Source organism: Cavia porcellus, unplaced genomic scaffold (genome assembly GCF_034190915.1).
Source record: "Cavia porcellus strain 051 isolate PalLab524CR breed Dunkin Hartley unplaced genomic scaffold, mCavPor4.1 scaffold_14, whole genome shotgun sequence".
NCBI classification, from domain to species: Eukaryota; Metazoa; Chordata; class Mammalia; order Rodentia; family Caviidae; genus Cavia; species Cavia porcellus.
In genome coordinates, this window is record NW_026947497.1 from 29176550 (window position 1) to 29197385 (window position 20836).

The 20836-nt window shown below is 32.0% G+C and overlaps 1 protein-coding gene across 2 annotated transcripts in view; it reads left to right on the forward strand.

Moving 5' to 3' along the window:
• Pcdh10 (protocadherin 10) overlaps positions 1 to 20582 on the forward strand; it is a 50512-nt gene extending 29930 nt beyond the window's left edge. The window contains exon 5 of one of the 2 annotated variants that reach the window (XM_003476790.5): positions 20071 to 20582. In XM_003476790.5, coding sequence (XP_003476838.3) covers positions 20071 to 20141 — 71 coding nt within the window. In that variant the 3' untranslated portion in view covers positions 20142 to 20582. Of the gene's footprint in view, positions 1 to 6503; positions 10960 to 20070 lie in introns of those variants that run through there. The other variant, XM_063260771.1, reaches the window with a different exon arrangement.
• Positions 20583 to 20836: the final 254 nt, after the last annotated feature.

Consider the following 20836-nt stretch of genomic DNA (forward strand, 5'->3'; position numbering starts at 1 on the left):
ATAATAATAGCCTAACACATTTAGTTTTTGTCTTTTTTATTATCAAGGTACAAGAGAGAGAACCAAGGGCTTTGGCACTAAGCTATATTCCCCAGCCCTTGTTTGATTTCTAGTTTTGAGTTGAAGACAGGGTCTCATTTACCCTGGCTAGCTGACACTTTCACTTCTCCTACCTCAGCCTGCCAGAGTGCTGGGACTGGTGTAAGACATAGCCCAGCAGACACCTCAAAATTTAAATGATTTTGAATGGAAATACACGGAAAGCATATTACTGAAATTGTCTTAAATGTAGCTAGAAACCATAGTAAAGCATTTATCTTGCTTTCCTGGTAAGTAACATCTATCGTGTCTATCAAGAAGCAGATGCCATGGGGACAGAAGCGCCCTTACATACTATACAAATATAAATATGTGACATTGAAATAGTGGATGGGCACCTGTATATTAATGAGTAGTAGTTGTTTATCTGACATTTAAATGTTATTGGACACTGTATCTGGCAACTCTACTTGAGGGTTAGTAAAATGTATAGATTTGGAGTTTCTAACCCACTTTTAAGTGTAAGCTTTTGTTCTCTTAATTCTCATTCTATGTAAATGTTTTCAAACTCTCTGAGTCTGTGCTTCTTGGTTTTCATCTTTACTTGCTTTGACATAGAAGTAACTGAATTATGTTGGGGGAATAATATTATCAAAGATATTTTAAAAATAGCCATTTATTTACATAGCTTCTTAATCATGTGTGCTATGTCCATTTTCAAATAAGCATTAATAAACTGCTACATGTATTTTATTTATTAACTCAAAAGATTTTCAGTACTTATTTCTCTAAACTTATGGTGAAATTATTTGGAAACCTTACTCTTTTTAAATCAAGTTTTTAGTGGTCAACAAATTAGATATGACTGTATTTTTAAGATAAAATTGTTTCGTATTACTGGATGTCTTTCTCTGCACACCTTGTTGGAAGTTTCGCTGGACCTTTGTTATAAAAATGAAGTCATACGCTTGTTGAAAAGCTGAAGTAGACACCTGACACAAGTATAGTTTTGCAGATAGGTGCACCATCCCTGTTTCTACAAGGGTGACCCATCCCAGGGAGCCATTTGTAATATGTATTATCTGCTTTGAAAAATTGTTGCTAATTCAATTTAGAGAAGTAATTGATTTTTTTATGTTGTTTTAAAGGAACAGGTTGATGTATCTAAATGTAAGTAAATATTATCAACTCCCTAATTTAAAAAAGAACAACAAATTATTTAAAAGAATATTAAAGTACATGTAGAAATTCAGATATGGGCGTTATCTAATAAAATACTGATATTTGTCTAATTCAAATTAAATTATCCTTTGACATTTTTAAAGTAAGGGATGATTGAGTGCATTGTTTTTGGAATAGTTTCTGGTGCACTTCTACATTATCAGTGCAAATAATGCAGTTTTCAAGTAGCTCTAGAATGAATCACGCGTTTTACTTTAGGGAAGTATGATCAGGCATTTGGAAAAAAAAGGCAAAATATTTTACAAAGAGGGAAATACATTACATTTTGTTTCCTAGCCAAACAAGACATGGTGATATATGTAAATTATAATTCAGTCTCCAAATTTGATTTCAGGATACTGGAGCAAGGGGGTGTCATTTATTAAAGAGAGATTGCCATGGTGGCCAAAGGATTTTCCTCCTTTTTGGAAATTCAAACTTCTGAGGCATAATTTTGGGCATTTTCACAGAAATTCTAACTAGAAGAATTACAAACTTCTACACAAGCACATTATCTTAACATTTATAAAACTTACAATTCAAAAATTTAATATCTCTGAGTTTTTAAAAAAGTTCCTTTGAATATTGAAAGTTCTCATTTTTCAAAAGAGAAAGTTAAAAATGATTATGATATGTTTTTGGAAATCTTGTGCAAATTAGCTTTAGCTAGTACTATTTAAAGGATTTGTCTAAAAGACAAGTATTAGCACCAGATTTTTCCATAGTCCAATGCATTCTATATTAGTATAGCTAGATGTATTTTAAAAGCAAAAAAACTGGATGGTTTTAACTGCACCAAACTTGCTAATAATATTAAAGATAGTTGATATGATTACCAAGTATTTACAGTATTTGCTAGTGAGCTAGTTATACATTTACTGTTGTTTTAGTGAGAAATTATTTACTTGCACACTATCTTCTCATGCACAAATACAAACATAATTGCCGATTTTTTTATCTTTTAAAATATTCATTAATTTATATTTTAATTTGATAAATGTTAATTGAAAATTATGCCGTAAGCATTTATAAATATAGAAACTAAAACTAACACAGATTAAATAAGACTAACAGCTTTACTAAATATTTCTTACATTAGTTGTCTAATCAATTGTTAGTATCATTTATGCCATAAAGTTTCCTTTATAAAAGACTTAAACATGTAAATATATATTCTATAATATCAACAGCATCCAAATAGTTATTGTTGCCAATACATATTATATCTAGGTAGAATTAGAAAAAAAGAATAGTATGTGATGAAAAGGAGGAAAGAAATTTTGCGTTAGGGATGCTGTGAACATTAAAAATTAGTAAGTACTCAAATTAACATGACAATAACTGTTCTTAGGCAGAAGATTACCTGGTATACTAAGGGAAGGCTTCAGTTTTTTTTTTTTTATTGTTTCATAACTAGCATCTACATGAAATCACACACACATACGCATTTTAACTCAATTTGTAGTTTTTGTGAGGTGAAAAACATGACTTCCATACCAGTCTGAAAAATTTGAAACAGTATCTTAAAAATTAATGTGGAAGCGTCTAAATGGGAAGGTACAAGACAAAGTAGTTATTTTCTTTTAATAGTTTTAACAATTATGGGCTCATTTCTGGAAAAAAGATTAAGCAGAAAAAAAAAGTCCTTGGAAACATTTTAAAGGGAATCCTCAAAAGTGTTTCAAGAATAAGACACAAGGAAGTTGAAAGAACTGATTATTCAACTGGGCAAGTCTCTAATGGAGGCTTACTTTCAAACTACCTTTAAGTTTATGATAAGCTTTTACACAGAGAACAGAGGGCAGGTGATTCTGGATTCCACGGGGGGTAATGGGCTCAGATTTTTATGTGCTAGATTCACTTTATGTATAAAAAATGCCCTGACTGTGAGGCTCATTAAACATTTGAATGCGCTCTGGAGTAGGTTACTGATCTTAGCCTCTGGAAATTTTTCACTGTAGTGGAATCTCAATCATTTGATATATTTGAAGGCTGTTCTTTCTTTCAGTTGCAGAAACAAATTAGATTACTTCACAAGCATAATCTATTGCTTTAGCTTTTCTGTTTTATATTGTCATAAAGAGAGATCTCTGTGTTTCTCTCTTTGCAAGTTTGAGAACGTGAATATCTGAATTATAAATTGTGATTTTTAATGTGTCATGTAAAGGTGGCCTTACTAGGAAATTGTATAGTATAAATGGTATATTGGTATTAATGTTTTACAGTTATTTTGTAACATTTTATAGTGCAGTTAAGTCATTAGTTAAATAGCTTAATGTAAAATCATTATTGACTTAAATGTTTTAATTTTTCCACAGTTTAATATGTACTTTGCAAATTATAAAAGCCAGCATGATTCCAAAATAACAAGAAAAAGACACCACTGCTTTCATTAAAACTATATGCTAAATTATACAGACATAAGAGTATGTATTTCCATTGAGTACTTAAACTATATCTCAGATATTATCATAAATCTTTTAAATTAACATTTCTGTGATGCACTATGAAAAAATACAATGAATAAATAGAATTCAAAAGGAAAATAGTTCATTTTCGATTGCTTTTAATTTGACTGGAAAATAATCTTTATCTAATATCAAATACCCATTTCTTCAATTTCCTACATACGCTGGTGCATAGCTAGAAAAACTGCATTTATGAACTGAAAATAAAGAAGTAAAATTTTTCTAAGTCTGCTTTGATAATTTTATATAGATTACAACAGGAAGTTTGGTAACTCAATGTATCTGATTCATTCCATCCAGCCTAAGTCTGTGGGCAAATGCATGACCATAACACTTAACGCTATGGAATAATTGTTCTTGGCAGTGACTCTGTGGAATTACATTGGTTTTATGTATAATAAACTGCTTGATATTTGTACAACATTAACACATTTAGCCCTGAAGGCATGAGGATTATTCAGTGCTTATACTACACTCTTACAATATTGAAATAAAGTGGGTGAGACAATAACTTTATAAGAGTATAAAGCATTGCTATCTCGGCAATATTCCCATGTGATGTTAGCTTCTGAGACAGAGGATAGCTTCTCTCTTTAATTTGATTTTTCTGACCTTTGACTTCAGCTTTCATATTTTTATTATTCAGATGTGCTTTTTTGTAATTGACAGATAGCTGGGAGGCCTATAATTTGTGGTTATATTAATAGACAACTTCAAAAATAGGTAGATTTTAGACAAAAGCAATACAATGTACCTCAGAGCAGGATTCAAGATAGATCTATTAAATAAAATTTATATTTAAGGCATTTGGTATAACATGCAATAAACTTCTAAACATAGTGGTAAACCATTTTAATAATACAATTTTCTTTTATATTTGACTGAATTAAACGAATATATAACTATGTCGATAGCTTTTCCCTTAATTTACTCCTTAATAAGAAATTACATTTTACTATTGTAATGCATGCTAGTTTGCTCCATTTCTACATTTTAGGAAGTGTAATGTTCAGCATTTTTTTACATGAGTTAGTATATACATTGAATACCGATTACTTTTGAGTTTTTGTCCTTGAATTAGTAAACTGATGTTCTATAAATCAGAAAAAGTTTCAACCATTAAGTAACATCTCTAACTTATTTTGAAAAAAATACTAGTGTTTGTAATTGTAAAGTTACTCTATTTCCTAGGTTAGTCAAGAGATCATATAATTTTATATAATTATTAATAGTTTCCTTTTAAACATCAAAGCGTTTAATCAGGATCATAATTTTAGTCAATGCAATTATTTTTATTTTATATGCTTGAATTTGTATGATTATTCTAGTCTAATTCACTGAATAATTTTCAGTTCTGATTGATTTAAACATATATTTGAGTTACTTGTAATTAAACTCTTTGTGAAACAGGGAGTTTGAATTCCAGGATATAATCAAATGAGATTTAGTTCTGTGAAAATAACAAACTTTCCATTTACTTGTAGAATAATTTTTACAGCTTTATGATGATTACGTTACAAGAGTTACCCATAGTTCACTACACTAGCAAATCTGTTTTAAAATTTGTTGCATCTGATAGTATGAAACATAATATTTTGATTACTTTCAGCACTGGTCAGTACATAGTACATGTAAATAATCATTTTCACTTTAATATCTGTAATAAAAGTACCTGACTTTTAAAGTTTCAGTTGACATTTCTGCTAAATATAGAACTTACAAAGAAATGTGTCATTGACCAGAAACTGAAACTTTTGAAGAATAATAAATGAGGAAGTATGGTAAAATAATTTATGAAAACCATATAATTAAATTAACCTACATTTAATGCGAAGGAGTTTCAGAGGAGGATTAAACTGATCAACGCAGTCTTAGTTTTGAAGATTAAAAAACTGTTAGCACATTAAATTAGTTCAAGGTAGTCATTAAATTTTAATTAGATATTCATATGTGACTTTTAAGTCAATTAAACTGTCTTAATTTCCAAAACTTTTTAAAAATTATACATCTGCTTTGTACCAGATACTGATCCAGAGGATACAATTTTATTCTCACTTTACTCGTGGTTAGATCTTATGACATATATGTAGGGAAGAAATATCCTTTATTACTATATAGACATTAAATATTTTAAATGATAAATCTGAACCCCTGAATCTCGGCATTCTGCTTCATAAATATAAGACTAATACAAGAGTGGGCCAAAAAATTATGTATTTTTTCCCTTTGGCTTTCTCTTTATGGGGAACCTGCTTCCTTTTAGGAGATAAATTTACTCTGAAGAAAATCTTAGGCCATAGAATGATGTGGTAATGTAGTTTTAAAGATGAAATAAAGTAAACCTAGAAAACACGAGTTATCTTTGAATTCTGACCTATGAAAATACTTGGGTATAATTTTATTTAAATTGATGAGTATATTATTTAAAATTTATTATATTAAATATATAACAAATTAATTGTACATTTTCTAAATATTTCTTCTATAAGTAAAAATCATATATTCTCCGTTAATCTCTGTGCATAAATAGTAAGGTAGGGATTGTTTTGTAGATAACTTTACTCTCCTTATAATTAGTAATTAGTACATACAACATAGATTTCCCATGCAAAACTACAAACCAAGGGAGCACTAAACTAATTTCACGCTACATGTGTTTGGTATGGGAGTAGAGCTAATTTTCAAGTGTATTAATTTCTTGTACAATGATGTGCAATTCTAAACTCCAAAAGTCAACCATTTTTTTCTTAGAGTATTTTTCTTTCTTTTTCACAGCACGGAAAAGGATATGCTAGTCAATTCTACAGAACTTACCTGAAGCAGCATGATTTGCACAAAGTCGACCAACAAAAGCATCAACTTTTCAACTTCATTATCTTGGCCATCCCGTTAGTTGTGTGTAACTGAGTATTAGATTTCCGGCGGAGTCATCGTGGCCAATTATAGGACCTAATTGCTCTCAGCAGGCCTGAGAAATGAGTTGAAATGTGCAGAACTGTAGAAACTTTAGAGGCAGCTGATTTTGCCTCTCCGATCAGTGTGTGCCTGTTTACAGCACTATATATCTTTCTCTCTCCAAATGTCACTGAGCCCTTTAGATGTTTATATTCACCACGAGAAGCCAGTCATAAAGAAAGGAAATTTGTGCATTATAAATGCAATATCACTGTTTTAAACTTGACTGTTTTATATTATTTTTGTGTGATCAAGTGTTCCCCAGACTATTCCAACTTTACAAGAGAGATTGTGATTATGTTCTTTTCACATGTGGGTTATAAAATATGTTGTATTATGAAGACCCACAAAATATCAAAGACATTCTGTAGTTTATACACCGTGTTGCAAAGTGTTTACTGTACTATTTCAAAGCTTCTAAATAAATATAAAATATATATATTATATTATATAATTTTCCTAAAATGTGGTACAAATCAGTTGGTTTTTAAATGGATTCATAGTCCACATCATACAATAAAGTAAAACTTAATTCAGGGTCCCAAAGATAAACTTCCTGAGAAACAAATCATTAATATTTCCTCCCAGTTTTCATCTCTTACTCAACCTTGTTTTTCCTTGTTTAAAAGCAAACAAAGCTCTAAGCTACAAAATTTTGTGAAGAACTCATACTGAATTTTCAATGCCAAAGATGTAGCTGTTCATATTATCTGATGGAGCACTGAATATGTACTATCAAAGTATCTAACAATCTACGTGATTCTAATTCTATTTCTATGGCTTCAAGTTTAGAATCTCTTAAAGATTTTATAGCCTATAAATTACCTGTATTTGTTGTTAGAAAAAAATAACTGGGTGTCTGTACATTTTGTGGTGTAAGTATGTAACTGAAGATAATTATTTTAAGAAGTCCTCAATCATATAACTCACACAGAATTTTATTTTACATAGTTTTCTGACCCTCAGTTACACATGAATATAAAAGATATTTATAACTCTATATAAATATATAGAGATATATAAATACTCGAGCTGGCAAAGAATATAAAATATAAAGGATCTCTAAATTTAAACTAAATAAATTTGGAGATAGGAACACGGTACACTATTGTCTCAGTATCATTATATGAAAATTTTGTAGCTTAAATGTGGTGAAAAGTTTTCATGAGACAGCCTAGGATTTAAACTTCGCTTTCACTTTTACGTCAACAAGGTTAAATCTTCCTGTCCTTTACATAATTTTTACTTTTGTCTACTGCTTATTTAAAATACAATTTAAATAAGGTACAATCAGAGAATGTGAGGTAATCTTCCAAGCGAAAATAATATTAACAGGTCTCTTCCCACTTAAAAAAGCTTTCAACATCACATCAAAATGTTTGCCTAGCGCAAACTGCAGAAGTACTTTGAAGTATCGTCCTTATTTTCTAACCAATCTTATGTTCAGTGGGAGTTTGAACTGCACAATTTTATTAAACAACAGACTACAGCTAGGGATGTAGTTGGAGGACGTGGGTTTGATCTGCAGCACTATAAAACAAAGGGAAAAAAAAGACTAAAATGGAACAGGTGTTCTCCATCTAATTTTATGTAACTTATATCACAGTTTTCTTCTTAGATTTAACATTAAAATGCATAAATGTACTCATCAGTTCTTGATGTATGTTTTGAATGACATCTTGGTATCATTCATTTGGCTGTTAACAAATTAGATAATAACATGTCATAACTGCAGTCAGTTTATATAACAAAAAAGTATGTAATGTTGCAATGTGTTGAGGAACTCTGTAAAGATGAAGCTAATCAATCGTGTAGTACAAAAAGCACATATGTTCACTAAGTGCAGTAACATTTTCTCAAACTTCTGGCATTTACTACATTAATATTTTGAATGATAGGCTATTTTAGTAAGAAAATGTTGATATGTTATTTAACTACAAAAGTCTGTTTGTTCTATTTGCTGTTTAAGCAAGAAAATGATTTTCTTGGTGAATCACTCTGCTTTAAGGACTTTCATACATCATTTTATAATCTTGGGGGGAATCCACATCTACCTTTTTATTACATGAATCGAAATAAGGTTTTATTACTTCATTTGATATGAAGACACTTTCCTTAATTACTTATTCCTTTACATCATTGTATGACTCACTTAAGCAAACTTATTATATCATACATTTGTGTATCGACTATGTTAAAAGCTATATGCTGGTAATTCATGGTAAAATTTTACATTTTATTACTTAAATTACATATCACTCTGTAAACAAAAACAAAAACGAAACTTTTTATCTAGTTTTGGGGATATAGACATATTTAAATGTAAAACCCTAAATGATTAGGTTTTTGGTCAACTATTGTATTCAGAAAGAGTCAGAAATTCTAGTAAAAAAAATGATCTTAGCGAACTGGATAAAATGCCATCCATCAGTGAATGCAACTATAAAACAGGAAAGATGTCAACTAATAACCAAGTTTTCCAAACAAGCATTTCCTAAGTTAGCATGTCAAGAAATTTTAGTATAAGCTTTCTAGTTCTCATCATTTTAATAGACAATCTTACATGTTTATACACATATAAGAAAAACAATATTCAGTTTATTAAAAACATTTCCTTGATCAATATTATTATTATTTTAGAAATAATAATCATGATGTTTACTTGCTGACATTATTAGTTATAGAACAGTACAAGTTAAAAAAATTTTCCTGTGGAAATGGTGTCTTAAATGTTTCAATGGTATGTCAAATGACAGTTTCTAGAAATCTCTCATCCACATGTAAAATGCTAATTTTAAGCTTGTGAAGATAATTTTGTGAAATTGTTTTCCATCAAATATCACCATACTGGATCATAATCACTTTAAAGGTATCATGATGTCAACAACCTGAGTATATCCCCTCTGCTTGGAAAATATTAGGGAAATACATACATTTTACTTTCAGAAGATATTAAATGCAATGCCTTTATCAAACCTTGCTAATTAAGAACTATAGTAGGAGATTTACATAACTTTGTTATAACTTGCCATGAGATACTTGCAATTTAACAGTCTTACTGCTTCTCCCGTGACAAGAAAAAGGCTCACAATTTTCAACATACTGTCATAACGGCAAACTAATTTTACCATTTTATCTCTCTTAGATTATTTATTCCAGTTGAGTTGATCTTTGATACAATCAGTTAACAAGAACATGACCAATGTTAAGCAGGATAAGGGGAATATTTATGTTATTGTCTTACAATACTTATGTCACCAACTCATATGTTTTCTATTGCATTTCTCTGTGTGTGCTAATACCCAAGGAACTAAAAAATACACAAAACGTTGGTATACCTGATTTTTCTGAAAATCTATTTTTCATATTACAATATATTGAGTTCTTTATCTTTCTCAAGTCTAATTTTGTAGTGGTAAAGGCTTTGCACTTAACATCTTTTTTATGTTCCTTTTTAACAAGGAAAAACAGAAAGTAACAAAATTCCATATTTTTTACACCATGGAGTAGTAAACTTATTTTATATATTGTTAGTAGGTGAAGGAATATCCCTCTGTGGAGTCAAACAAAATCCTTATACAGTACTTTGTGAAACTGTTCAGTAGGATATTTTTTTCTTCAAAAACTCGGCGTAGGTCTTAGATTTTAGCATTCTGTGAGAATGCTGGTAGGTGGGTGCCGCCAGAGTATTGCAGGCAATAATATGACTAAAATTCTAATATCTTTAGTGTGCATGCATGTGTTTCTAATCATTGTTATTTTCTAAGTATTTGTATAACTAGGAAAATTGACTTTTATTTCTTGAAAACTTGTCACATGCTTAAAGTTTTACTCTCCAGATATTTTTGAGTTGTGTGAAAACATTGCATCCAAGATGCAAAAAAAAAAAAAAAAAAGTTTTCACTTTAGACTCAAAAATTTCGGAACAGCAGAACTCAGACTTCTAATACATCCATACATCCTTGAGCTGAAACTAAGCAGGGAATTTTGGCTCTAAACACACTTTTGAGACAGTTATCTGTGAGTGAAAACAGGGTATTATAACAAAAGATGAGTTTCAATCTTAACTATAGTGTTTGTTACTGTGAATGCTATAATACATTAGTAAAACAAGTGTAAATGTAATATATTATTTTATACTGCTGTATACATATGAAATAAATAAAACTAGGATACATATCATACCATTTTTTTCCATGGATGGATCTTCCACTGACGCCTGTAGGAGCTTTGAATAAAAATAAGTGGCAAAATAATGCCCTATGCTTAAAAACAACTAATGCTGATTTACTGATTTTAGTCTTAATATAACAGGTCTAAGGGGACATCTGTTTAAAACCGACTCTCATTTGAAGCTACATACACTGCATTTTGAGGAGTTTCACTATATTTACAGTTTTGCATATAGGCATTTAATTCTATATGATTCCAATGGTACCCACATGAATAGTTTAAGTGTCTAGTTTTTCCACTATAATTTTAAAGGTGTTTTTGATTAATAGCAATACTAACATTCCACAAAATTAATATAAGTTTATGCATGAATGCCTTCAAGCAATAAAAAATTGTATCTGAAATTCTAGAATCATATCTTTTTATAAACAAAATTGATAGAACTATAAGAAAAACTAAAGTCCATTTGGGTATCATTTTCAAAAACTAAAATGAAAATTAATGTATAAGTAGTCTTTATAAAGTTAATATAAACTGAATTACCACTCCTGCAATTTAGACTCTAAAATACCTAAAAGCTAACAGAAAAAATGCTGTGCTTCTTCATCTCATGTGTAATTGTGAAATCAATTTTCTTGCATTCAAACTACACAGTCTACATATGCAATGTTTATTCTGTAAGTCAACAAAGAGGAAGCGTAGGTATTTCTTTTGCCTTGAACATCCACTATTTCTAACCTTCTGGTGGAAAAATCTGAATAAAATACACAAGAATGAAAGATACTCATGAAATTTCATCAGCTATAAGTGCAGACGATCTCAGTTCCCAAGTATGCTCCTACTCCCTGTCAGTTTCTCACTTTCAAGGAACCACATCATTGACTCTTTCATTAAACTAAGATTTTACATTTTTAGAAGTAAAATTAAATTTTATTAATTACAAGTTGAAGTCTTACCGTGAGGTGATGTAACAAGGTCTGATGTTATCTGCCTTCAGAAAAAAAAAAAGGTTCTGCTTTATTTTGGGGACCAAAGAAATTCTACAATAATATTAAATAATTAAGTGAGAAAAGCTGTGGTCAAAAGCCATTAATGGGATATAAGATCAATTTAGTAAATGAAGATAACAGAAGTAATATAAAGAAGTAGGTAGCACTGTATTAAAGATGTCATTCATATGAAAGTAAACCCTTCATGAAAAGTTTTTCAAGTTTAAACAGATCACATTTTACAAATATTTCATACTGGAAAACATTTCCCAAAATGTTTAAAAAACACTACAGCTTACAAACCCTATTTTTCATTTAAATGTATTTGATGCTTTGGAAAGTTAGGAAAAATATTTCTGAAAGTTTGCTTCACATCAGAATATCTTGTTCCTTTGGAAAATATGAATACGCTAGTTGTAGGATGTAGACAAAATTAGTTAACTGAACTTTGTGAAATGTATAGCATAATAACAACACGTGAGTGGTAGGTATTATTAATGCTACTTTTCTCTTCACCACTGTTCTTGGGTACCAAGTGCATATAATACAGTCTAAGGTATGGAACTAATTCCTTTCTCACAATTCCAGAGTGGGTGTAAACAGTACTATTAGTTTCCAAAATTTAAGACGAAAGTACGTTCCCTTTGGTATTCATACAGCATCTCCTCACTTGTAACTCTCCATTCAGTGTTGGTGTAAAACCCAGAAATGCAACTCAAGGGTGCCCATATTCTCGTTATCTCCCTCCTCTTCCTCTCTTGAAAGCACTAATTTGAAAACGGTGCATATTCCCATGATTGTCTTTGGAAACACTTACCTAATTTTTTCTCTTGATGCCAATATCTTTTCTGAGTATCTATTTCCATACAATTAATTTTGGGGGGGGGGACTTTCCATATTATATAGAATCATATGTTTTTGGTTATGATAGTTTTCAAATGACTACTATGCTGTAATTATTTTTGCTATGGCCACCATGCACTTTAGAAATGAACTGAGCAATACTTAGTATTTTCTCAATAAAACTGGATTGCTTTAATCCTTCTAATTTTAGACTGCTTGATGTTTGCAGTCCTTGTTGCTTAAGCTATTCTTTGGCTGCTTAAAATATTTCTTAAAATTTTCTATTCCTTTTCAATCCGTTAAAAGTTCTACGTCCTTTTCATGAAATTTAAATTTTAAATATTTCAGTGAAAATAAGGTAGTTTATATGATTTTATGACTAAATTAATGCTCCTACAGGGGCATTTATATTTTAAATATAATTCATTCATGTAAGAATGTGTACTGAGAATATTGTATGGTTCAAGAAACATTTTGTTTTGCTTTGCTTTATTTTACTTCTCATTTTCTTTTGAGACTTTGATAATCTGTAGGCATAATCTGTCTGAGTAAGAAACATTTATTAATTTCATAATCATCTTATTTGTACCACCAACTCCATCCTCTGCCTTGTCTTCTCAATGTGAGTAGTTCTTGATCATGAAAAGAAGACTGAAAATATTAGCATGATAATTGAATAACCCTAAAACACTGATTTTTCCAAAAGTGAGAGAGTTTTTAATTCTTGTTTTTTTTCCTAATTAACAATGCCGTGGACAGCAGATTTCAAGGTCATCTTGTAATATAAGCCTCTCAAAATAAGTTTGTGTGTGAGTGTTCATGAGTGATGAGTGAGGGTACTGATAAGCACAAAGTAGAAATTTGAAGGAAGATATGAAAAGACACAGTCATCTAGTAGGTAAACACCTATTGTATACCCTCTGTATAGATTAGACATTAAATATCAAAACTGCAGTAGTACCTATTTGTCAAGATGATAACTTAGGATTTTTAATACTATGAAGTCAATAATTAGTATTTTCTTTATTGTGTGAAAACCTTCCTTTCTTAGGTAGGATCAGAAAGTCCACCAAGAGAGACAGCACAATGATCATAATAAAACCTAACAAATCGAGTTGAATCAGAGATGTGTGTGTGTGTGTGTGTGTGTGTGTGTGTGCATGCACGTGCACGCATATGTGTGAGAAACAGAGACAGAGACACAAAAATGTCATCTTAATACCTAAAATTAAAACAAAGAGAAGACTGAAGAATACATGCTGATCCAATAATTCTAGTTCAAATGTGATGAATAAAATAAAGTTAGGTATGCTATGCCCTAGAAGAAAGAAAAAAGAAAAGAGATATATTTCTTTAAAAATATAATATCAGGTAACTTCACAGGGATGGCTTATGCATGTGTGCTTTTTTTTTCTTTTTTGATAAAATCAAAGTAAACAAATCTTTTGCAGGATCCGAAGGGCAGCTCAGTATAGCTCAATGGTAAAGAACTTGCCAGCATGCAGGGAGGCTTGGGTTTGTTCTTTATCACTGCAAAAATGAAAAAGTAAAATTTAAAAATATTACTTGTTTTAAAGATGTTGCACTGGTCCCAAGATCACAGATTGGTAATTGGAGGAAATAGAGTGGGAAGGATTTCCAGCACCACTTTCAGAACCCCCATAGGCTTGTGACCCCGGCACAACCGTCCATGAAATGATCTGAGAGATCACAGCACTGTGATTCTTGGTGAAGGATGTCTCTGCTGAGATGTGAAGCGCGTTGTTAGCTATAAGTCGGTCTGGGAAATGAAAAGAGTGAATTAAGTAATTTTTAAAGATTGGATATAAGCACAATTTTAGTTTAGGATATAATATTTACATATGAGAAACACATTTTTTACACTATATGGGTGAGTCACATATGATAACAATAATTAAAAGATAAAAATGATGTAAGCAACTAAGCAAAGTCTAATTTACATTGAGTAAGATAATAACTCATGACACTAAAGAAAACAAAATAGAAATTAGGGAGAAGAAAGACTGCTGTGAATGTCTCACTAGCTAACACTTGATCATAATTAACCTACAGACCAGACTAGAAAAACTGAAAGGGAAAGGACAAATCTAGAGCCATTTCAAAGGATAAATAGATAGCATTTCCGTGATAATTAGTTGGTCAGCTGGCTAACGATGAGGCCAGAGACGCTAGCAGATGTGGCTCCGAAGGATTTTCTTTGCTTAAATAGGACATGGTGCCTTCAAACAAGATGGTGTAAAAGAAAGGGAAAAGTTTGTGCAGGAATTAATCTTGTTTGTGGAAGACTTTTCTAATTTTTCCCTGTGGCTTAAATATTACTATGCTTGCCAGTCAAGAAGGACCCAAACTGCATGACATTGAAACAATTCCAGAAAAATTTGTATTTTTATTCCAATATCAAATGATATTATCAGTTCTGCATTCTAATTTATTTTCTCCATAATACTTAAAGATTTATTACTTGAATATTTTTCTTAAAAGTTTTCAGCAATTATGTTGGCAATAACTATAAATATATGATACATCAATTATAATACTTACATTTTTTAGAGGAAATTTAACAAGTGTGTATGGCAAGAGTGGCTTCGCCAATATACAAAGGCTACAGATTAAGCCAATCCCTGTAGTGTTTTCTGTAATACACTCATGGTAATACATAAGCAAGACAAATAATGTCAATAAAAATTCATAACAGTCAAAAATTACAGAAACTTATCTTTAGCCTTTGTTTCCATGTGAGTTCTAATGATTTTAGCAAGTTTTTTTAAAAAATCAAAAACACCTTTGTATCTGTGCCTGTATTTATCAACTGTCATCTATCCTTCATTAGAAATTATTACTTTCTGTATTTTCTTAAAATGAGCCCTTTGTGATAATAGAACAGAATAGGGCCTGCAATATTCTAGTCATAATCTCATGTACAAAGAAGATGAGACTCATGTAGGCCAACTCATGGGAAATTTTGAACACAAGCCTTAATTTGCCTAACTCTTCTCTTTCTCTAAATTCTTAATTTGTCTCAGGTAAGCTTCTCGTCTGCGTCTTATTTTAATTTAAAATTGCAGGAGTAAATACACAGAAACATACATAAAAACTGTACCATGCAGAACCTTACTCTATACGTAAAATTTAACTTTCTTCCTATGGCATGTGTTCTCCTGTAGGGATGATTCTCACATATTAGGTATCATTAAACTTGGCTTAGAAAATCCAGATAGTTCTGAATATTTTAATAGATTTGCAAAATAGGAGTTTAATGTTGTTTTAATGTGTCCATTTTTATCCTGCTCAGCAACATGTTATGTTGACGATGAATAAGCAAAACTAGAGTCAAATGAGTCTGTCTCACACAGAAATCATATTTAATAAACTGCTGCCTCAGTAAGTATAAGGAAATAATCTGACTTCACAAAATCACTGTCATCCTGCCTAATGAATCCACTGAACTGAGCTCAGTTTACTTTATTAATTCAGTCAAATAATGAAAGAAGTACAGGGAGGTAAAGGATTGTTTTGCTTATCAGCTACTTACATCATAAAAAGTGAGGAATTCCTGCCTAGGGTCACAAGGACAGGGAACACACACACTTAAAACTAAGAAGACAGATGAGAATGAAAACCATCTCCGAGTCTCAAATGTTCTCATGCCCTGCGAGAGACTAGCAAACAAGGTGGATGCACTCTGGATAGAGTAAACGGTCTCTGCTCTAAGATGATTTGAAGTGTTTGAGCAATTCTGTGGGGCTACTCTGGACAGAAACCCTGCCAATGGGAAAGAAGGAACTACTTGCTGATTCCCCTGGTTGAGAGTTGTCTAATTAGAGACTCTTATCTTTGAGAGCTGAGTAAACCAGGTTGTGTGAGGACATGAGATACCATCCGTATACTGCCTGCGTAAGTAGGATATAAAGTCAACACATGATACTGGGTCTTAATTTTAGCCCCTACACCACAGTTGACTCCCTGAAACCTTGCCATTAATTGAAGATGAACTGAGAATTTTGTGAGATGTAAGAGCCTCCTTGGAATGTGAAGTAGGCACATAACCTTGGGAGAGAAGGCTACAAAGTCAGGCAGTCTTCAGTCGGTTCTTATCTCCCTTAATAGACAGTGAGAGAAATTGAGAAACTTGAATGTCATCGAGGTAGAAAATGTGTGCGCTCGGACTACGGGGCAGATAAGGCCTGTGATAGATCAGCCTTCTGTCATGCTAAGTAAGCAGCAGTGCTACAAGAAGCCTAAGTACACCAGCAGGGTTTTTCACTAGATTCTCTGCATTACTTCAGTATGTTGGGAGGATCTGACACTAAATGCACCTAAACTTTCCTCATCATCTTTTTTAATCACTGTTTGGATAGTGAGCTACAGTGGACATGCACCTTCATATCTTTGGGAGTCAGGAGGACTCGTGAGACAGACAGCAGCAAGAGAAACAGTTGCATAGGAGTGGAAAAAGTCATCATCCTGTACTGAAGAATAGCTGTACCTCTGCACCATAATTCTTCCTAGGATATCTATGTCTTTTCTTTCCACAAACATTATAATACATTACCTGAGTTCCTCCTGGTGTACATGGGTTCCATAATTACAAATAATATAAACTTGGCTGTCCCAAGTCACTAATTACAGTTACCAAGTTAGACGTAGTAACAAGAGTCTCTAGCTTATCCTTGGTTAAGTGAGACTCTAGAACCAGTGTAACCTTAAGGTGCTATGTTATCACTGCTTTTATGAGCAGAAGTCTAGATCACCTGCAAAAGCTGACCAAACTCAAACATACATTATGTGGAGACAGTAAATTAATAATTCTTTTACTGGGTTTTAAATTTTTTTATCGGTATATGTTTGCAGTGAATAATGATTGCACTCATTGTGGGAGGTTGATACATAAAGATAACATGTTTTAATTCTTTTTTCATGCTCTTCTCCTCCCTTCCCTCCCTCCACCCTTTATCTTTGGTCCCTGCACACTTTATAAAAGATTTGTCTCCCTACCTTCTATTATTTATTTTTATTTAATGTGTTTTATGTAATCATTTTTCCTTCCATATCTTGCTATGTGGATGATAGTTCAATTCACCTATTTCTGCTGATAAGTGTGCCTTTCCAGAAATCTTTTGAAGATTTTTTGGATTGCTGGGCTAAGGATGCAGCTCAGTACTAGAGCTCTTCATTTAACATTCCTGAGGCTCTGGTTTGATCTGAGCACTACAAGCAACAAATAGCAGTATTTGGTTGACTGCTCAAAATCAGGAGCAAAGGTGCTATGCAATGCTAAAGATAATCTCTGCTGCTAAAATGGTTTGTGAGTATCCATGTCTAGCTGTGAATGGGCCATTTAATTGGAGAACTTCCAAGATTGCTACATTAGGTGTTTAGATACTGACGCAAAATATTTTCAGATATTCTGTCTAGAAGTATAAGCTGGGGCACTTTTGTTCTGTAAACTAATCAGGAGAGGTCTATCTGGGGCGATCCAAGCTTTTCTTAGTGGACTGTACATTAAAGTAGGGCTACTGCCTTCTAATCTAGGCATTCTCTTTGCTTTAAATTCACTAGAGGATAAATCTCCTGTCTTCTAACCAAACAGAATAGCTGATCACCTATCCATATGCAGTATTTGAAGACATATAGAAGTTATAACTGCTTTGTACAACACGTTGGATTCTGCTTTTCATCTTATACTCACTTCTAGAGCAGAGCTCTTTTCCCTTTTCAATTCTTGAGTCTTTCAAACTCTATTTGGAAAAAATCGGATTTCTTTACTGGATCCTTTTTTCCAGCAAAGGTGTAAATATTTTCAATAATAATAATAATTCAACTGCAACTTATTGATCTACTCCAAAATTTCTAAGTGTTATCAGACTTATTTCCTTTTGTCTTTTGTTATTCCTTGTAAGTTTTTCCTTTAAATTTTTTCACTTTATTGAAACTTTAGAAGAAAAGTTAGAGCATAAATGTATTATCTCCCTTGTCACTTTACACGGAAGGCTGAAATTTCAAGTTTTAACATAATGAGAAAACAGAGAAAATCTTGCACTATTGAGAGTTTCAATATGTGATTCTTGTTAATACGCTTTTATTTTGTTAAACTTTATTATAGAACATTTATATGTGGGAAGCTGAAGTATTTCTGGTAGTTACTAACTAATGTTTAAAGTTAAATAATTCATTTCTTTTATCACACTTGAATAAATAAAATCACAAACTATATCATTTCCGCAAATGCCACCATTATAAAGTATTTTCCACTTCTCTTTTGGAACTATTTTATCATTATCTTGAAATGTAAAGGCATTTTAGAACAATAATTTTAAAATCCAATGTATGATGTGCATTTCCATGTTTGCTGCAATGATTATTCGTTTGTCTTTACCTTTATAGTTACAAATGAAAGTACAATTTAGCCAGAGATATAGCTCAGTGGCATAGCACTTGGGTGGCAAGCACAATTCTTGTTACAAAAAAGGAAGAGAGAAAGAAAGAAAGAAAGAAAGAAAGAAAGAAAGAAAGAAAGAAAGAAAGAAAGAAAGAGAAAAGAAAGGATGGAAGGAAGGAAGGAAGGAAGGAAGGAAGGAAAGATTTAAAACCAAATTAGTTTTTCCTCTCGTTACATTGGTTTATTCACATTACTACATTTTAAATAGTGTCTGAAATTAGTGTCCAAATAGTATCAGTCAACTAGCAAGCTCTAGTACTTGAGGTCAATTTAATTACACAGTGCATGACAGAAACTGGGCCATGTGGGTATTGCCTTTGCCACCAGCAATTGACACCTGAGTGTTAATGAGCTGGTAATTAAGAATTGGCACATACAGACACACTTTACTGTTTGGGAATAGTATAACCATATGCTACATAACTTCTGTGCTAAGCACTTTGTTAGCTCGAGAATTTACACAATTATGTTTGTGACTTTTTAATGCCAGTTTTTACATAAGAAAGATAAAAGCAGTGACTAAACTTCTAAGTAACTAAACTTCTAAGTCTTTATTTTCAAATTATGAAACTTTCTTAAACTACCACAATTATATTTGGAAAAGCACAAAGCTGAAAAAGTCGGGTAACATTGCTTTCAGTTGAAAAAGGAATTTTCTAAGACTCGCGGTTTGAAATGTAAGTTGTCATATACAAAAGCACCAGAGATAATTTAATTTGGATGTGAATATGTAGGATAGACGACCTATCTTATAGTGCATAGTGAATACTCCCTTTTGGGATTCATATCAGCATAAAAGGCTCTTAAGAAATCAATGTGATAGAGGTAAAAGAAGGGAGTATCTGACATCAGGTCTAAAAAAGGCAAGTGGCCCATCTGGAGCAACTTCTTATGGCTGTTTTATTTTCTTGGATTCTTGCAGAAATGTTGTGGCGGCATCTTCGTGGAGAAGCCTGCGTGGCAAGGGATGGTGCCCAGTCGACAGCCACATGAGCGAGCGTATTAGCTGCATCCCATGTTGAGTATTTGGAATAGACTGCAGCTTCTGCCAACAGCTTGTCTGCACCCTCAGGAGAGACTTTAACCAGAGGCACCGGCTAAGCTGAGCTAAAATTTCCGAACCACACAAACTGTGAGATAAATGTTGTGGATTAAGCTGCTATGCTATGGGGAGTATCGTTACGCAGCAACAGATAACTAATACAATATGTAATTCCGAATACTATTGTGTGTTACAGTAATAGGAAGAACTGATTTTATTAGCGTGATGTTGTCCTTGTCTCAAAAAACATGAATAATATACACTCCTCTTTCCTTCGCATTTCTCTCCAGTTTTCAGTTCTCTTTACTCCCTTCCACCTCACAAATAATCCCCACCATTTTCTGGATTAATCTCTTGGCATTAAAAAATAAAACTGTTCTCATCAGATGAAAGATGTATTAACTTTAGTGAGTTTCAGTTGTGGGAATTACTTCTAATTTTCTTCTTTGAAAGAGTTTGCTTTTCCATGGAACCCTCTGTAGGACATATAGCCTTTTATATGCAGATTCCTATAATTACACTTTGAAATAGCTTTGAATTCCCTGTAGCTTAAACTGAGAACATGAAAGGCCAAATGTTATATCGAACTGAAGGATATAAAAGTGCACGTACATCAATCCAAAATGAGATATAGAAATGAACAGTT